Source organism: Odontesthes bonariensis, chromosome 14, assembly GCF_027942865.1.
Source record: "Odontesthes bonariensis isolate fOdoBon6 chromosome 14, fOdoBon6.hap1, whole genome shotgun sequence".
Taxonomy (NCBI): domain Eukaryota; kingdom Metazoa; phylum Chordata; class Actinopteri; order Atheriniformes; family Atherinopsidae; genus Odontesthes; species Odontesthes bonariensis.
The window spans coordinates 22,549,632-22,567,535 of NC_134519.1; the positions used below are offsets into that span (position 1 = coordinate 22,549,632).

The 17,904-nt window shown below is 41.1% G+C and overlaps 1 protein-coding gene across 1 annotated transcript in view; it reads left to right on the top strand.

Annotated features, from left to right (window-relative positions):
• The first annotated feature begins 1,582 nt into the window (after nt 1-1,582).
• The window catches only part of LOC142399129 (potassium/sodium hyperpolarization-activated cyclic nucleotide-gated channel 2), a 32,392-nt gene continuing 16,070 nt past the window's right edge, over nt 1,583-17,904 (top strand). Inside the window, exons 1-3 of the mRNA XM_075483615.1 lie at nt 1,583-2,772; nt 5,001-5,424; nt 7,465-7,626. Of these exons, the coding sequence (XP_075339730.1) occupies nt 1,589-2,772; nt 5,001-5,424; nt 7,465-7,626 (1,770 nt within the window). The 5' untranslated portion in view covers nt 1,583-1,588. The remainder of the gene's footprint in view (nt 2,773-5,000; nt 5,425-7,464; nt 7,627-17,904) is intronic.

Genomic DNA, 17,904 nt, shown 5'->3' on the forward strand with positions numbered 1-17,904 from the left:
TTAGGCCTGTGACTTCCCAGAAGAGTTGATGGAAAGCAAGTCATGAAAATGTGTCGCAAAGATGTTGCAGAGCGAATTGGGCAATTGAGATGGGTTATATTTTGGTGTCATTTGGTATTGTACTTAATACCTAGATGTCATAAAAACTAGGTGACACATGTTTTCTACGGTATACAGAACAGTACACATGGCCAAAATTAGACTCAACCAAAACTAGATCAAAGAAAACAGGCTAACCACTTTATCACTGCTCTGGTGATAGGACACTCGATTATCATGTCCTAGATGTGTTAGCATGGGGCTCTTTGGTTATTGGCATAATTAGGCATTCAGAATGCACCAGTGAATTTCCCAATGCTCAAGCCATTCTATAAAGTACCAACCGGGTAACACTTTCTAGAAAATCAATCCAATATTTTGAAAACATAAATATGAAATAAAGGATTATATTACTGATATCTATCAGCTTTCTTTGGAAGCAGTACATGTATCCTATGGATTAATTGCAAATTTCTTACCAAGTGTGAAATCACATAAAGAGATGAGCAGCAGAACATAATTACATTAATACCTACATCAAATACTCATAATGAGTCTTGCATTAGTCAAGCATGACCTTAATCTATCAAATAAACGGTTATCAGCTGTTTAAGTGCAGCTGCATCTTAGTCATGGAGTGGGATACTACATGATCCATACTCATATATCAAACCTTTTTGTTTTGCAGCTGTTGAGGTAAAAAAAAAAAAAAAAAGCCTTCACCAGTTGATTACTACTCAGTGTTACTCTAACAACAGTGCACACACCATAAAACAAAAGGGCCAAAAACAAAACGAACAGCATGAAAATACTATAACTATACTTTGAAAAAAAAATTCTCATGTCATGAGCACCTTTGTCTAACAAAAGCAAATTCTGATGAATAAGTAAATGTACCTTAAAATTTCCGTATAAAAACGGCAAGAAAGCCCACCGAACACCTTTAAGGAAACAGTGTTTTGTACAGAGAAATGGACCTCTGCAGAAACTGGAATTTGTGTCAGAGGCAGGGAAAGATTTCGTGTTACACGTGCTTCATCTGTAAGGCCACCAGAGCGCGCTAAACACCTAGTGAGGTTAACGTGGATCAATGTAAACTGTCATTGTCGACACCTCTTTAAAACACATGACTTTGAATCTTCATTAAACACGTGGCAATCATACCTTTGAGATTCGTAGCCTATATGATGTAAGCGACATAACATAACATGTTCGTAGGGATAGAATGACTCATGGTAACCAAATTGAAGCTGGAGGTCATGACAGTGGCCTCATTTGGGAGAGAGTTGAGTTTAGTTTAAAGTTGCATAATTAACTAATATTTCAATAACATATGACACAATTAAGGGGCTCAATTGGTTTGATGCTTGAATGTCTTTGTCACAATAACAGAGGATATATGCAGTGGTTTGCAAATAAGTCACGTCCACCTCTCCCTCTCCTTTCCCCCCTTTCTCTCTCCCTGTCCCTTCCCTCCTCAATCTCCCCCCTCTCTCTGATTGGCTTTCTTCAAAGATAATTGGAGGCAAAATTTGATATACCCAATGTCATGGACAGGGATGAGGTCTCACCGGTGTCTGCTGCCACCATGAAAAAGAAGGCGGTGGGCAGCAGTGGGTACAGCCACATCAGCTCACCCAATGCTGTCGCATCCCAATGCACAAGAAGCGAGAGCGGTCAGAACTGTCTGGACTCCGCTTCTCCCGGCGCACCTAGCGGTAAGCAGCCCGGTGTGACCAGCAACGTCGTGATGGACGAGACGGAGGACGGTGAAGAGGAGTCCAAGTTTCAGCATCCGCGGTTGCGCCGAGCCGGGGGGAGCGGCAGCGGCGGAGGTGGAGGAGGAGGAGGAGGAGGCGGTGGCAGTATCAGGATGAAGAACTTTACGCCAGGAGGGGGAGCCGCGTCCTCGGCTTCCAGGAGAAACTCCAACAAGGAGCCCTGCCTTACGCACACAGAGGACGTTCCTGCCGCCTCACGGCCCACTGCTGCCTCCAGAGCAACCGAAACTCCCTATCCGGGCGATGCTGCCCAGCGCGGCGAGACCAGTAGAGCATCTGGGGCGGAGGCATTGTATTCTGCGATCGCGGGAGAGGTACTAAACGCAACAGCGGGTGATGGTTGCAACGGCGTCGCTCCAATTTCCAGCATGAAATGCAACAAAAACGGAGAATGCAGGAGGGACTCGGGCACCGGGAGCCTGCGCTCAATAATCTCCAAACAGGAGAAGCAGACTGTGGGGTCTGGGAAAGCCGAGGACGGAGGGGGTGCCAAACGAGGAGCCCGTAACTCGACCACCGCCAGTATGGACGGTTCGATCACACCAGGTGGGTCCTTGACTGGGGGACAAGGAGGAGATAGCGCAAACCCCGGCGCCACCCCTGTGTCCAGTGGTGTCCCTGAGAAAAAGGACTCCAAGGTGTCCTTCTCCAATGCACCGAGCCGGAAAGCCTCATCCTCAATACACGGCCCAACTCTGACTCAGACCCAGCAGCCCAGGAACTCTGTCACTTTCCAGAAGCCGGAAGATGGACCGCCAATTGTGCCCGCTGAGGATGCGGAACCTCGAGGCAGCCAAGCCAGCTTCATGCAGCGGCAGTTTAGTAGTATGCTGCAGCCTGGAGTTAACAAATTCTCCTTACGCATGTATGGTAGTCAAAAAGCAGTGGAAAGGGAACAAGAGAGGGTAAAATCAGCTGGAAATTGGATTATTCACCCTTATAGCGATTTCAGGTAAGGGATGGGGCTGCCATTGATTGCACGGTAGAGTCATGAGAGGCCGTTAGGGTCCCCATTGTCACCTACAACTTACTTTACAGTGAGTAGAACATTCACTCTGACTATGGAAACACATGCATTGTTAATGTTCAAGGCTACTAGCAGCTGATTTTTTCATTAAATCCCACATTAATAAATCTACACAGAACTGAAATGATGCATTAAAATGGGCTGCCATGACCCCCCCCTCCCTAAAACAACCTGTTGTCAGGCAAATGGACTTCAGTCAAGAGTGTCCTTTCAAGGTTGTAAACAAATCCTGCTCCCGTCGGAACAGTAGCATGTCTGGGGCGCTCAACAAGACAGGCCTGTTATCACATCCGTCTTTTCGTTGCGTGACGCTCACATTCATCAAAGAGGGCAGTGCGGCGAAGCGATTATGCTTAATTTCAAATGCAATTAAAAAAAAAATCTGGTTGTTGTAGTGTTTGTTCTGCGACCAGAGCCGCACTAACGGGATGTAGGCTATGTGTGTGTGTGTGTGTGTGTGTGTGTGTGTGTATCCGATGCACTCAGTAATGGAATGTCACCTTGAGCCAAGTGTGCAAAAACCTCAAGCATGCTCACTGGAGACATACCCGCCTGTAGGACTCTTTGGATCTTGCATTTTATAAACGGACGCGCTCTGTCTGACACGGCTTAAAAGCAGATAACCCAGTTGGACATTCAGCAGCTATTTTGCCATTCAAACATTTAGGGAAACCCACGAACCAGGAGGGCTTCTCGTGACAAACGCATGCCTGTAAGCATTTTATTTAGCACGTATCAGTCACTGAGTTGTATTTGGGTTTTAAAACCGGGAGGTTTCAGTTTCGGCTGGGCCGGTTGGTTTCAGCACCATCGGGAGTGGACAGTTCCCCTCTTCTTTGGAATCGCCTCCGTTTTCAGCGTTACCTTTAACCCCGCCCCCTCGCCCTTTTTTTTTTTTTCTCAGCGCCCTTCATGTTTGGCCCACTGATCTCACATAAATCACTTTCAGTAAACCACTAAATGCTAAACTTGAGACACAGCTTCAACGACAGGTCACTTAAGAGAACCTTGTGTGCCAAATAAACTCCCACACGAGAATAAGCTGTTGGTGCCCTCACCCGATTCCTATTCTTATTAATGCACCGTTAATGCAGCAAGGTTGTTCAATAATTATCATCGTGTTGGTTATTGTTGTTGACGTGTAGCGGAGGAGTCAGAGTTTGTTGCGTAAGTCGCAGTGTAATGACTCAGAGCCGCACCTGTCCTGCAGAGCTTCCGACGACGACTCAAACCTCAGTAATTTTACCTTCCATCCTAACCACTGTCACATTAGTGTCAGCAAGCAGTGAGACACTCGTCTTTCTGCTACCCATGTTTCCTCTAATATGTTGAGCGCCCAAAATGAAACCTAGATGAACCCCACGGCTTTGTCAAGTAGCTGTACTCATATGCTTTATTTATTATTTATCATTTTTGTTACTGCTTTGAACAGTGTTTTCTATCCAGCACTGTCCCACCCAGATCCCAAATTAATCCAAACAAATTTGTGTTGTTTGACTTTTTAACACTTGGTCTAATTCAACTTGAAAACAAGCAACATTTTCAGAGAAATTTAACATTATTTGTACTTCTTTTTATTGGTTGTTTTGAGCTACAGTGAAAAATAAAGACATTTGTTAATGCATCATTTATAAAAACATACATTGCAGTGGGATTGGTGGGGTCCTAAACAATTAGTATAATAAATGTTTGAAACATAAAAGGTTAAAGAAGACTGAAAATAACTTTCCTTCATGGGCCAGCAATTCAAAATCAGACATAGAAAATGCAGTCCAGACTAAGAACTGGAAAAGGAGCCACACTTTCCTTTTTACCCTGAGGTATACCAACATGAGCATTATTTGATTAATTTGCCTGCTTTATGAAATTGATTAAGATGTTTCTCATAAACACTAATTATAGTACATGTTGATTTTCAACAGCTTATCTTTTTCCCATTAATCTCTGCATGTTGAGTCAGGGAAATTGAAACTCCCGCACTTTAGATGCACTTTTCCACCTTAAATTAGAATGTCTCTTGTACCTATTGGCTTTCCACAGTAACTTCCTATTCCTATCTGACTCTGTTTTTTGTCTTTGTTGCTTTCTCCCTCTTTTACCCTCTTGTACACCACACACATCCATCTATACCATGCTCACACCACAACTGCTAGGTTCTACTGGGATTTTACAATGCTGCTGTTTATGGTGGGCAACCTGATCATCATCCCCGTGGGCATCACCTTCTTTAAGGAGGAGACCACTACACCCTGGATCATCTTCAATGTAGTCTCTGATACCTTCTTCCTCATGGACCTGGTGCTCAACTTTCGCACTGGAATCATCATTGAGGACAACTCAGACATCATTTTGGACCCTAAAACGATAAAGAAAAAGTACTTAAAAACTTGGTTCATTGTAGACTTTATCTCATCCATCCCAGTGGATTATATATTCCTCATAGTGGAGAAAGGGATCGACTCTGAGGTGTACAAGACTGCTCGGGCCCTGAGGATCGTTCGCTTTACTAAGATTCTAAGTCTTCTGAGGCTGTTGAGGCTCTCCAGATTAATACGTTACATTCACCAGTGGGAAGAGGTAAGATCACACATTTTGTGGACATGCCTGGCAAATTACATAATTGTATTTACTAATAATGATAAAACTCACAGACACAGAAAGGCACATCCAATCTAGTTGGCGATAAAAGGTCACTGACTTGCCTCCAATATGTTGGAATTGGCTCATGACCAAAGCAACAATCTGCCTCTTTGCCTGCTCCAAGTGGCCTGCTTTCCTTCACCTGGAGACTCGGTATTGATGTTCTCACCTGCCACCTGGTGAGAAACAAACATTATAATGTCAGCATGACATGTGAGCATTAACAAACTTTGCATTCTAATTACTGCTATTGTAACACCACCACCTCCCTCCTCTGTCTGACCTGACAGTCCCACAGGTGGCATCAGGCAGTCTAACAAGCAGCCTATCATCAGTGCAAACATATTTAATCAATTAAAGCACCAGAGGAGGAGCAGGTGAGATGGGGGATAGTGATAATATGCAGCATTAGGGGGCAATTGACTATGATTATACAATATGTGTCTGTAATTGATTATGAGCTGCTGGAAAGCATGGGTGACCATGTGAAACACATGGCAAGAAACTAAGCTGATGGAATATAATTCTTGTAGGATTTTGATGCTTCTATTGTACTGAAACCACTATTATATTTTCAATTTGGATATTAAAAACAAATCAAGGATGGGTGCTGTTGCTGGGTAGATCCCTTTGCCCTCCTTGCCACCTCAACATTTATTTTTTACGTGAGGGAAGATTTTGCACATCTTTTCAGACTATGTCCTCACTCAAAGCACAACCCGGGACACAAGAAGTCCAGTGATGCCATGAGATCACTCGACTTTTCACTTATGCTGATATTGGCAGCCTGGCGTTGGCATTTTGCAGCAGTGAACAGCGCAGTGGGGCTCGGCTGCTCACTTGACCTTTGGATAATTGGATTTCTGAAGATATGATGTGATATGCACACATACACACACAGTGATGCATGATGGGAAGTGATACTTGGCATGCATGGAGAATGAGGGAGGAAAAGATGAAGAGTTAGACACTGGCATGTGGTGGAATTGCCCACTTCAAATTCCTGCTTCTTCAACGTTGTCTGTCATAGTGAGCTGTTTTCATTGTTAGAGCTGTCCATGGTGCTGAACATCCTCAGAAGCCAGAACAACACATCCGCGTACAGTATACTTTCTCTCATCCATCCTCGGTGAAAAATTATAATAATATGCTCTATTTTGCCAGTTAATGACTGATAGAAACTGACAGTGAAAACCCCATAAAGGTTAAAGTTGCATTTTGAAAGATCAGCGTGTGTGATTCATGTCCAGTCTCATTCCTCATCACTCCCATAGCAGAGTATCACTTCTCCCTCTGCTGCACTGAGTAAGTAGTGACCCACTTCTTGAACTTCATAGTAGACTTCATCAGACCTTCATATGTGTTTCACTGTGAAATACACTGTTATCAGACATTTACACCTTTCATAGATCATTTGAATTTGAGCTATCATTAAATTGTTAAGCAGCATTACAGCGAGGTTTCCTCAGGTCAGTCAGGTGATAGATGATTGGCCTAAGTGACTGTCCAGCAACTGAGAATGATTGATGTGTGAGACGACACAGACTATCAGTTGTTCAAGATCATGATGGTCCCTGTCTATCACACACGTGTGTGTGTGTGTGTGTGTGTGTAAATATGTGTATGTGAGGACATCCGTTTGTGTTGTTAGTGTATCTTTGTGCCTACAGGCTTGCGTGAGTGTAACATGTTTATGACTGGACCCTATGCGTGTTGGAGCCTCTGACTGATGTCATGTATCTCTGTGTAAGAAATGTCTTGCCTGCTCCTGCTGGGTTTGATTTGGGACTGATGGGACGTCGCTTCCCCTGCTCATTAATCAAACCTTGTGTAATATAGAGAAGCTGAGTGTGATGTCAGTTCATCTACCCAGTTATGCACTCTACGTCTTTAGTCTTTATGAAAGGCATACTCATGATCTTCTCCACGTGTCAGCTCAGTTTTAACTCTTCTTCCTGTTTCATGGTCTCAATCCAGATCTTCCACATGACCTATGACCTGGCCAGTGCAGTGATGCGGATCATTAACCTGATTGCTATGATGTTGCTGCTGTGTCACTGGGATGGCTGCCTACAGTTCCTGGTTCCCATGCTGCAGGACTTCCCTTCAGACTGCTGGGTGTCCCTTAACAAGATGGAGGTATGTTTGAGGAATCATTTCTTTGTATGATAAAGTGTGCAAACAAACAGGTGACAAATAAAAGGCAAAATTCTCATACAAAGTCTATGTGAGAGAAAGGGGCTCCATGAAACATGGTGAGCCACCAGTTGCCACTAGATCAACTGCAAGGTTGTGCAACTCTACTGGAGGGATGGTACTTCAGTCCTCCAAAAGATATTGCCTCTTTTGACGTTTTGATGAGGTTGGTGGAGAGAGCTATTCAAAATAATCGTCTAAAATCTCCCAAAGCTGTTCAACTGCGTTGAGATCTAGTCTCTCTAAAAGCCATAACATACTGTATGATTCACATCATTTTCAAAATCATCAGCCATTCAGTGATTGCTTATGCCCTAAAGACAGGGGCGCTGTCATCCTGAAAGAGACAATTTGCATCGAGATGTAGATGTTTTACTCCAGAATAAAGGCAGTTACTGAGAAGAACTTTGTACTTTTGCATTGACCGTGGCCCTTGAAGGACACAAGTTGACCCAAACTATTCCAGCAAAATGCCCTTATAAGAATCAAATGTTCAGTCCTATTCCAATCTCTTGAGATGCTTTTCATTATGCAAACATGTTGTCCTCATTTGTACCTTTTCTTTGCATTTTCTGTCCTCCCATTAAAGATGTGATGATTTGAATCAAGCAGAAAGAAAGACAAAGCTACCAAATGATAAATCCTGGGTTCTAATGAGTTAGTAAACTGGATTAAAACCATAGTATCAGATGTGTGAAATCTCTTTTCACTGTTAGAAACAAACCATTATCTGAAGGTGGACGCTTATTCTGCTATACCTTACGACTGCAGCTTCTGATCCCTGTCACTGTGCTCTGAGAAGTGAAACTGTAACCGTACTCTTGCACTCTGCACTTGTCCAATGAAATCATTGTCACAGTGACCAAAAGTTTTCAGTCCCAGATATAGCAGAACACTTCTTCTCGAGCATAGTTTGTGAAGAGCATGTTTCTAAAATGTCCAGTCACTCAGGTGGCATTAGTACATAGTGCCATCTGCTGAAAGATTTTGGTATAGGATACAGAGCAGAGGTGTGACCAGAATGGCATGTGTGGGTGGGCAGTTAGCTCATCTGGGGGGGGGCAAAAAACAATACCTGAAAAAAATCGGTGGAAAACCACTACTACAACTTCAAGCATAATAATAATAATAATAATAATAATAAAAAAAATAATAATAATAGTAATAATTCAATTCGGTAATTAAAATATGGTCACACTAGCATAAATCATGACCGTCAATTTTAATTTTTAATTTTAATGAACATGCTCCACATTCTCCATTGAGGGTTTAAATTCAAGACATCCAGCCAACTCCAGCTTTTTATTATCTTCATTAAGTCTACATTTCAGATAATTATATACAACAAAAACATCCGAAAATGTAAAAATCACCTTTTTTATTCAGCAGCAAGGTGTTAAGGTTACAGAGGGGGGGGGGCACGATAACAAAAAAATAAATAAAGCTATAAACTTTGCAGATATATGCTTTTTTTAAAATCACCACCTGCATTTATTCTATCAATACAAGACACAAACAGAGATAATAAATTGTGGCCTTTTTTCTGGCCAGTTTTCTTTGGATGGACAGGGGATTTCTCAGGGGGGCAGGACTTGTTCCTTGGGGGGGCAGTGCCCTCCGTAGCCACGCCCCTGATACAGAATATGTTTCCTCATTGTGAGCTTGTTGTAAATGAAACAACCTCCATCATGCATAATGGAGAATGACTTCATAGGACGCGAGGAAGCATAAGTAAGCCCATAGAAAAAGCACCCATGGTGTATACAATACATGCACTTGCTCTCTTGCTGTGAAAAAAGTGAAGGATGACTCATCTGACCTTATCACTTTTTCTACATCTCCATAGATCAGTGTTTGTGGTTCTTGCACCACAGAACTCTCAAATGTGCATTCATCTTCACAATGAGGGTTTATACACAGCTTCTTTACTATTATATCATTCTTTATGGGATTGTTGATGGACTGTCCTTGCTCACAAATCTAATCCTGAGTTGACATTCTTAGTCATCTGTGGAAGAGTTCCTCTTCTGTTGTTTTTTTTTTTGGTAAAGCATTTCACCAATGTACCGCACATGCATTACTGTCCTTAAATGTGAGCCACTGAACACTTTTCTGACTCCCTATGCTGATGTCTCCTCCATAAATACAAATGCAGCTTAGCTACTGTTATTATTGAAACTCTGGCCAGTTTAACAGTCTTTCTAACTGAAGCTTCTTCCATCCAAACAATGACCCTTCTTTCAGTGCACATAGACTTTTTATTTTTGCTATTTTGATACACAATCAGAATCAATTTGGTCTTCTTAACATTTTTACACATGCCATCAAGCTTGATAGGATATTAATTTCTTAATGGCAGCCAGGGCCGCTGACAGGTTTGGCTGGGCCCGGGACAAAATTCTCTGAATGCCCCCCGTAGCAACCCACCCACACCCACCTCTACTTTTCCAGTCTCTCATTTATTGCGGATAAACCAAAAGGATTATTTACCACTTTGCCTGGATATGGATATGGACTGAGTGGAGTTATGGCTTTCAAAATCCTACCACAATAAAACTCACGCTATTTTATTCATTTAGAGCTCATAAACTGCACATTTCATCAACCATTTTTCACTTGACCAAGGGAATCATGTTAAAGGTAGGGTAGGAGATCCTGGATTTTGAGTCCAGCGAAGCTGCATTTTAAAAATACACAGGTAAAAAGTCCCAACCCTTTTCTTCACTTTCCCCCCGAAGGCACGCCTCTAGAATACATGAACGCACACGAGCACGAAGGTGCACGAGCACTGTTCTGACAGCAAGCATCGATCGTTGCCGTATTTAGTATTTAGTATTTAGTATATGATAACTATACGTTTAATAATGCTAGGTGCTAGCCAAGCTGGCTCTAGTTTAGCTTCCTGCCAAGCTTCTGGATGCGTAATTCGTTCACGGAGCAGGGAACGCGCACAGGGGGAAGGAGGGGGAGGGAGGAGCAGATTGCATTTGATAGACGGCATCAGAATCCAATCATTGTTAACGGTCCGTTCAGTATGATTGGATAGTGTTTTTCCTAGATTGTACGTTCTAGAGGCCACTAAAACTTTTCATATTTGTGTCAAAACTTTTAATTAATTGGTTGCAATGGGGGTGTGAAGAGTATTTCAAGCAATATGTAAAAAAATGTTCCAGAAAAAGATCCCCTACCCCACCTTTGAGTGTACTTTTATTTATCGCCAGACCCGCGTGTATGTCTGCTGAACTTTCTGAGAATGTTCGGGGAACAAGGCGGAGCCCATTCATCTGGCGATTGTCAAGTTAAATCAGTCTAAACGAAAGTTACAAGCTACCCCAAAACGTCACGTTTATAACCCATTCGTTACATTCAACTCTATCTAAATGGCAATTTCACACGTTGCCATGTCTATACTGGCTTATTTTAAACAAAATAAGGTTCAACCAGAGCCGCGTTACACTGGCTGTCATTCAGCTGACCGGGGATGATTCTCAATCAATTCAGCCTGATTGGCGTGCGTTCCTGAAACATTTGGACATATTTACGGACTAATGCGCATATTCCTTTTTTTTTTTTTTTTTTTGGGCCCCCCCCATTCCTGGGCCCGGGACAAAATACCCGTTTGTCCCCCCCTATCGGCGGCCCTGATGGCAGCATATGGTGCACTTCTGTGGAAGCGTTAGATTTATCGGCATTTCTGAAAAGATTCAGTCTGGTTCTCCTTTAATTTGCCTCCTGTCTGTATCACCTCAGAGCTGGATTTGCATCTGGATTTGAGAGTTTACTGCAAAAGTGCTAACTGCATTGACTGAATCATTGTGGCATTAACAGAAAATATTTGCTCAATGTAGGTATGTAGTGATCATGATAAACTCTTTTTAAACTCTTTTTCATTACAACAGAAATCCTGATGAATGAGTAAGGTTGTTTGAAGAAGAAAATACTCAGATTATGAGATGTTTGTGCGTGACATTATTTTTCCATTCTAAAGGGGGAATTCACCAAATTTACAAATCAGAGTCTGTTTATAGATCCTTGTGTGTATGGAAAAGATAGTTATAAAAGGTCTTTTGTCATTACAGAGGAAGCTGTATGAACTCTGATAAATGTCAAGTGATGCCACTTGAAGTTACCAGATATTGGCTGCCTGCTCCTCAGCTCTGCTTGAGTCTAACAGCTCAATGTCAGCATAACACACATTAATCTCCAAACAAATGGTTGTTTGCAGTTTGAGTAATATAGACTAAAGGGGAAGCTTTTTATATTCTTCATTGTAAACTTTACAATGTTATATTGTAGGAGTACAGCGACTATTTTTTTAAAAGTGTAAGCCATTATGAATAAGTGTCTTCATCACAGAAAACATGACAGACAGAAACTGTAGCAGTATACTGGCACTGTACTATTTAGTGCAATATTGCAGATATGCTTTCACTGAAGCATTTCTCTCAATCTAAGTAAAATAAATCACTCTAATACCCATCCTCTAATACCCAGATTTCAGCCTTTGTGCCAGACAGAAAACATTCACAGGTTTCTATTGAAGAAGCAGTGGGGAAAAAAAGACATTTAAGAACACCTCTAGATCCTCCTGTGCCTCCTCTTAAGCACAGTGGGATGATGACAGAAAAGATAAAAGGGGGAAACAGAGAGATGGGGGGAATATGACCAGGCAGCTGGGCTCTTTGTTGCCATGTCTCTCTCAGAGAGATAAAAGCTGGTTGTTTATAGGTTTGTCTGTGAGCCCAGCCTTTTACTAAGCGAGGGAAAAGCACACCAACTAAAAACACAAGGCAGAAGTCCAAATTGGGTTTTAAACAGATTGAGTCCTGCCCTCAGACATTGTCTGGTTCGGGCATGACTCCTTGTAAATTTCAGATTTGATGTATTTTTGGATGAGACCACTGATTTATATGTTTGTACAAAAGCAATTTTGGTCAAGACCTTTTCTATTTGTCATGTTGGCGAGAAGAAAATGGATTTCTTTAAGTGTGATGAGCCAGACTGTTACATACTTTAGTTTGATTGTTGATTATTTTTAGTGGACAATTAACTCAAGTTTGCAGATTTTCCAGAGAGCAGGGCAACCACAAAGCAAATGTGACACAATGTTGCTGAATCCAAGTGAATTTAACAGGAATGTGTCTACAATAACTTTGTTTGATTATAAACAGGTAATCAATGATTGTTTCACATCGGCCGTTATTTCTGGAGAATTTTTTTTTTTTTTAGATTCACCAGGGATCACAGAATTGATAAATTGGACCCCCTCTGGGTATGATGTCTATTATGTGATCAATATTAACTGAAGATCATAAAAGAAAAAAGAGGATTAGATGTGTTTTGTGGTGGCGAAAATGACTCAGACCCCAGGAGTTTGTGACAGTGGCTTTTAAAGTAACATGATAAGTGATTTGGATGGTCCAACTCCACCCTCCTGCTGGTCACAGCAAGAGTCTACTCAAACTGGGCGAAACTTACCCAGACCCAATTAGAATAGCTGCTAAAGCCTGGAAAGCAGTCATGGCAATGACACCTATAAAATAATAAAAGATAATATTTTAAGTTTATATAACCTTAACCAGATATGCACATATATGAATATTATAATAAGTGGAGGCATGGCCATTGTACCCTGAGGCTACCTCTCTATCAAAACCTCAAAGTCTTTAAAAACTTTAAAAATCATGCTTTAAATGCATTGTTCAACTGTCCATCATACAGCTCTTACAGTAACAACACATTTAAAGAAAATATCAACGAACGATTAAAATCCATCCATCCATCCATTATCTAGACCCGTTTAATCCAAGTTTGGGTCGTGGGAGGGCTGGAGCCTATCCCAGCTGTCATTGGACACCCTGGACAGGTCGGCAGTCCATCACAGGGCCACACAGAGACAAATGAGACACATTCATGCACGCTCACAATTTAGAATCACCGATTAACCTGGCATGCATGTTTTTGGACAGTGGGAGGAACCCGCATTATCCGGAGAGAACCCACGCATACACGGGGACACCATGCAAACAATTAAAATATATGATTAAAATAAATATTAGTAGAATAGGAATTTACTAAAATGTCAGAGTCTAAGAATGTAAAATGCATAAATGCAACAACAGTTTCAACTAAAGTTTAATATTTCTGCTTTTAGAAATGGTGCACAAGATACAACCATTTGCTGTGTGAGTTTGAAGTCCAGTATGATGAATTTTGGGGCTGACAGGTCACTGACTCCTCTAGCGCTCTCCTCACTGGAAAATCAAAGACAGTCAGCCTCCAGAGAGCCGTCACTCTCGAATGAAAGAGCCACTCTGGCACGGTACAGCCTGTATACAGCCACCTGAGACCACCCCCCTATTGAGTGGCTGACAACTTGTAACATTAGCCATTGTGTTGCGGCCAGGCCATCCATCAAGCACCCTACAGTGGCTCTGGAGGTGTGGGTCCCACAGGCAGAACCCGTGGAGGATGTTGAAAACACTCTAACTCTGAATGACATCCACCAACACGTAATTGGATTCTGTCAAACTTACTACCTCGGGGAACATGGATTGTTTTAGCAGTGCACCCAAACTTCCATCCTTACATATAATTTTGCTTACATCTAGAATCTGCTTTACACAGCCTTATCAGCCTCAAAGTTAATTTCCACAATAGAGTGCTGAGAGAGCCTTGCTGCATTACAGAGGCAACGTGGTAATAATAGTGACGGCAGCGCTAACTGACAGACAGAGGGTGTTTAGACTCAACAGTGTAATTACAACTGTGCGTGCACCCATCCCTTTCTGTATCCACATCACAGAGATGTCTCTTTCCCATTATTCCCCCGCTGCCATCAGCAGGAGGGGTCTTTGAACCACAGTGGTCTGCTTGCATGGAGAAGATAAGCCAGTAATCACTATGTGTCTGTGGTATTAAATAACTTTATTTACTCACAGCAATTAGTTTGACCGCACAGCATTACAGGTCTGCTGTAGGACATTGCAGATTTGATTTATCATACTTGCCGGGCCAAGAACAGCCTACAGACCTGTGAAGTGAAATCTGCTGTCTGAGCCCTGCAAATGGTCTGCAAATGGAAGGAAATGTGGTATTTGTTTCCTGGGTGAGGAGAGACTGTGAGGAGATGTGATCATGTGTGTCCCGTGATAACTCAGCTGTTTTTGTTCTGAATGAATTTCAAAAAGCTGAATGCTTTGATATCCTACGTAAAAAAGGGGGCTGTAGGGAACTTTAACATTACTCAGACAGTAAGTGACAACTGCTTTGCCACATATGGTCACAGTAAAAGGACCAGTGAAGACACCCTGACTGTAACAGTTTCCTGATCACACAGCATATTATATCTAATTCAGTGACGCTTCATCATCACATCATTTAAGAAAAACATTGTCTCAAAGATCACAATATAATACAAAGCTAATTTTATGGGATATCTTCCTGACAGTGTTGAAAAAACATGTGAAGATCTTATTCTTATTCTCGCCATCATCCAAAGTCTATTTAAAGCAGAGTGAAGACTACTCATTCCTGGTATTCTTTTCTATGATGTCTTTTGTTGGTCTGTAGAATCTTTGACGCATCTGAAAAAATAATAAAGATGTTAATGAAGACACTTTATTTAGCAACCCCCTTAATTTAGCAATTTCTTTGAATATAATTATATTTGTATAGTGTAACCAACATAAAACACAATGTATGACAAAATTCAGTGTTATATTTTGTAAATATCACTTTTAATATAACCTGGGAGAGCTGGTATCTAGGAACAAATGTGTAACTCTTTATGGCACACATTACCAACTATAGTCTGTGGTTTTCACCTACTCAAAAAAAACTGCTGCCAACCACATTAAAGCTAGTCACCACAGTGATCTAAAAGTAACTTGGATTCTGAAACTGTCACAAAAATACCAATTCTCACGTGATGGTACACCAGACCAGGCAGCTATAATGTTGTCCGTGCTGCATGGAATGCTCAAACTTACAATAAAGATGTTATGTTCTTCTCCACAATCAGAATAAAGACATTTCCCTGTCCACGATGCATGTTGTAAAGACTCCACACACACACTGAGGTAGACGAGCAGAAAGAAGGCGCGAGCAGAGCAGGCTGCTCAGATAAGTCTTTGTCAACTGAATTGGTGGGTGTGTGACCTTGCCAGGACAGAAGCTTTGTTACATACATCCATTATCTTTTGATATTTGTTCAGTTTATCAGGATGCTGTTTCGTATGAGTGACTCTGCTTTCCCTTGTCTGCTTCAAACCTCGTTGTCATTCATTCTATTCCTGTACTGATCACTCTTGTAAATCCTCTGTCTTTTACATCTCTGCTCTTTTTTCTCAGTTTCAGCAGTGGTGGCGGTGTGATTGGAAAACATCAGTTCCTTTATTCACAACTGACAACTATTGTATTGGTTATCATGAAGGTTATCATCCTTTATCAGTGTTTGACTTAACAAGGTTGAACACCTTTACATATACTAGAAGGCATATCTTGAGTGAAACAAACTGTTAACACTACAGATGAACATTTTTCATCTCTGCCTCAGAACTGCAGAGCAGCAACAAAAGTCTCCTAAAAACATGATGATGTAACAAACCAACTGAACCCAACAAGTCAGCTTGCATAGTTGTATCTGGAACAAGGTTAATCAGTCATTTGCAACACATTATTAGCTGTTTGATAAAGTAGTTAAGTCCAAACCTTGTGTTGCTCATTACTATTTTGTTTCTATTGTTGTAGGGAGCATTATATGAAGTATATTTCCATTCTGCACAATTTGTTGTTCTTCTTCTGGTTTTGTTTAAGCTTTAAACATTTATGGTTGAATCCTCCTATTGTTGGCTTACCTTAAACATGGAGTAATGTTACAGTGTTAAAGCAGAATAAAAGGTGAGCAGCTGGTGGAGATAAAGGCTGGAATATATTTGCATATTCATAGATCCATGCATAAATTATGTCTAGGTAAAGAGTTTGTGTACACCAAAGCCATTTTAGGACATGATTAGTTTATAGATTATCTAAAAAATACATATAAACTTAAGGAAAAACCCTTACAAATTTGTAATTTAAAAAAAAGTTTTAATCAATGACTCAAAAGGACATTTAAATTACACACAGACATTCATGGTTCCCAGGGGGTGTATTCCAAGGATTTCAATCATTATTTAAGTTTTCCTTTACCCCTAATGGCAGCTTGAAATTTGTGGTTGAGAACTGAATATCTTGAAGACTAATTGATGAGTTCTCATATACGTAAGCTGCATTTTGTCCTACTTAACAGCAACATTCTATTTGACAGATAAACACAGCATTTCTGTATGGACCCATGCAGAGAAACGTTACAGCAGGGCATAGAAAGATGGACTTTAAGATGTTGCAAGATAAATGTAAAGCCCGTGTGTTATATGTCCGGTTCAAACAGGCTCTCAGCTAATAGAAATGTTGGTTGCTAACAGAGCAAAGGCTAGTTATGAAACTGAAATCTCTGAGAACGATTGAGACTAAGGAAGACATTGAGTCTCTGCTGCTCTCTTTCCTGTGCTATTTCAGAATCAAAGTGCTCATCATCAATCATCTATTATTCAATCTGTTTCACTCCACTGTTTTTCTTTCTGTTTTCACATGCACTACTTAGTGTCAGCCCACTTGGTGGAGCTACATTTATTTTGGGAGACTTCGTTCTTCTCCACTCATTTGTGGAGGCTCTTTAATGGCCCTGTTATGTTGGCTTACTTGGATGATAGTAGACCTTTGTGCAGAAGACACATACTTCTCTGTCGGACCTGTGATTCTTTCCTTTCACATCTAATTATTAATCCCTCTGTCATAGCTCTGATTATAAACACCAAGGAGAAATCACTAGATTTCTTTCTCAAGTTTCCAGATTAAGAGGTGACATCTACAAATGTCTTGTATTGTCCTTTCAAATCTTTATAGCTTCCAGATTTACTTACAATCATATGGCAGGGACTCAAGCAACAAATATTCTCTCCTAAATGTTCCCAAATACTTTAATTTAGTTTGAATTCATATAGGAGTTTTTGGACATGTGTGTAAGAGACAATAATATGTTTCTGGAATTCTGTTTTTGGGTTGTTGTCCAAATAGTATTGACCAGTTCCTTGGAAACATTGACTTTTACCCTTAGAGGCTAAAACAGCAGAAAACATTTCATTAAATCTTCATATGATCCAACATGTCACCAATAAT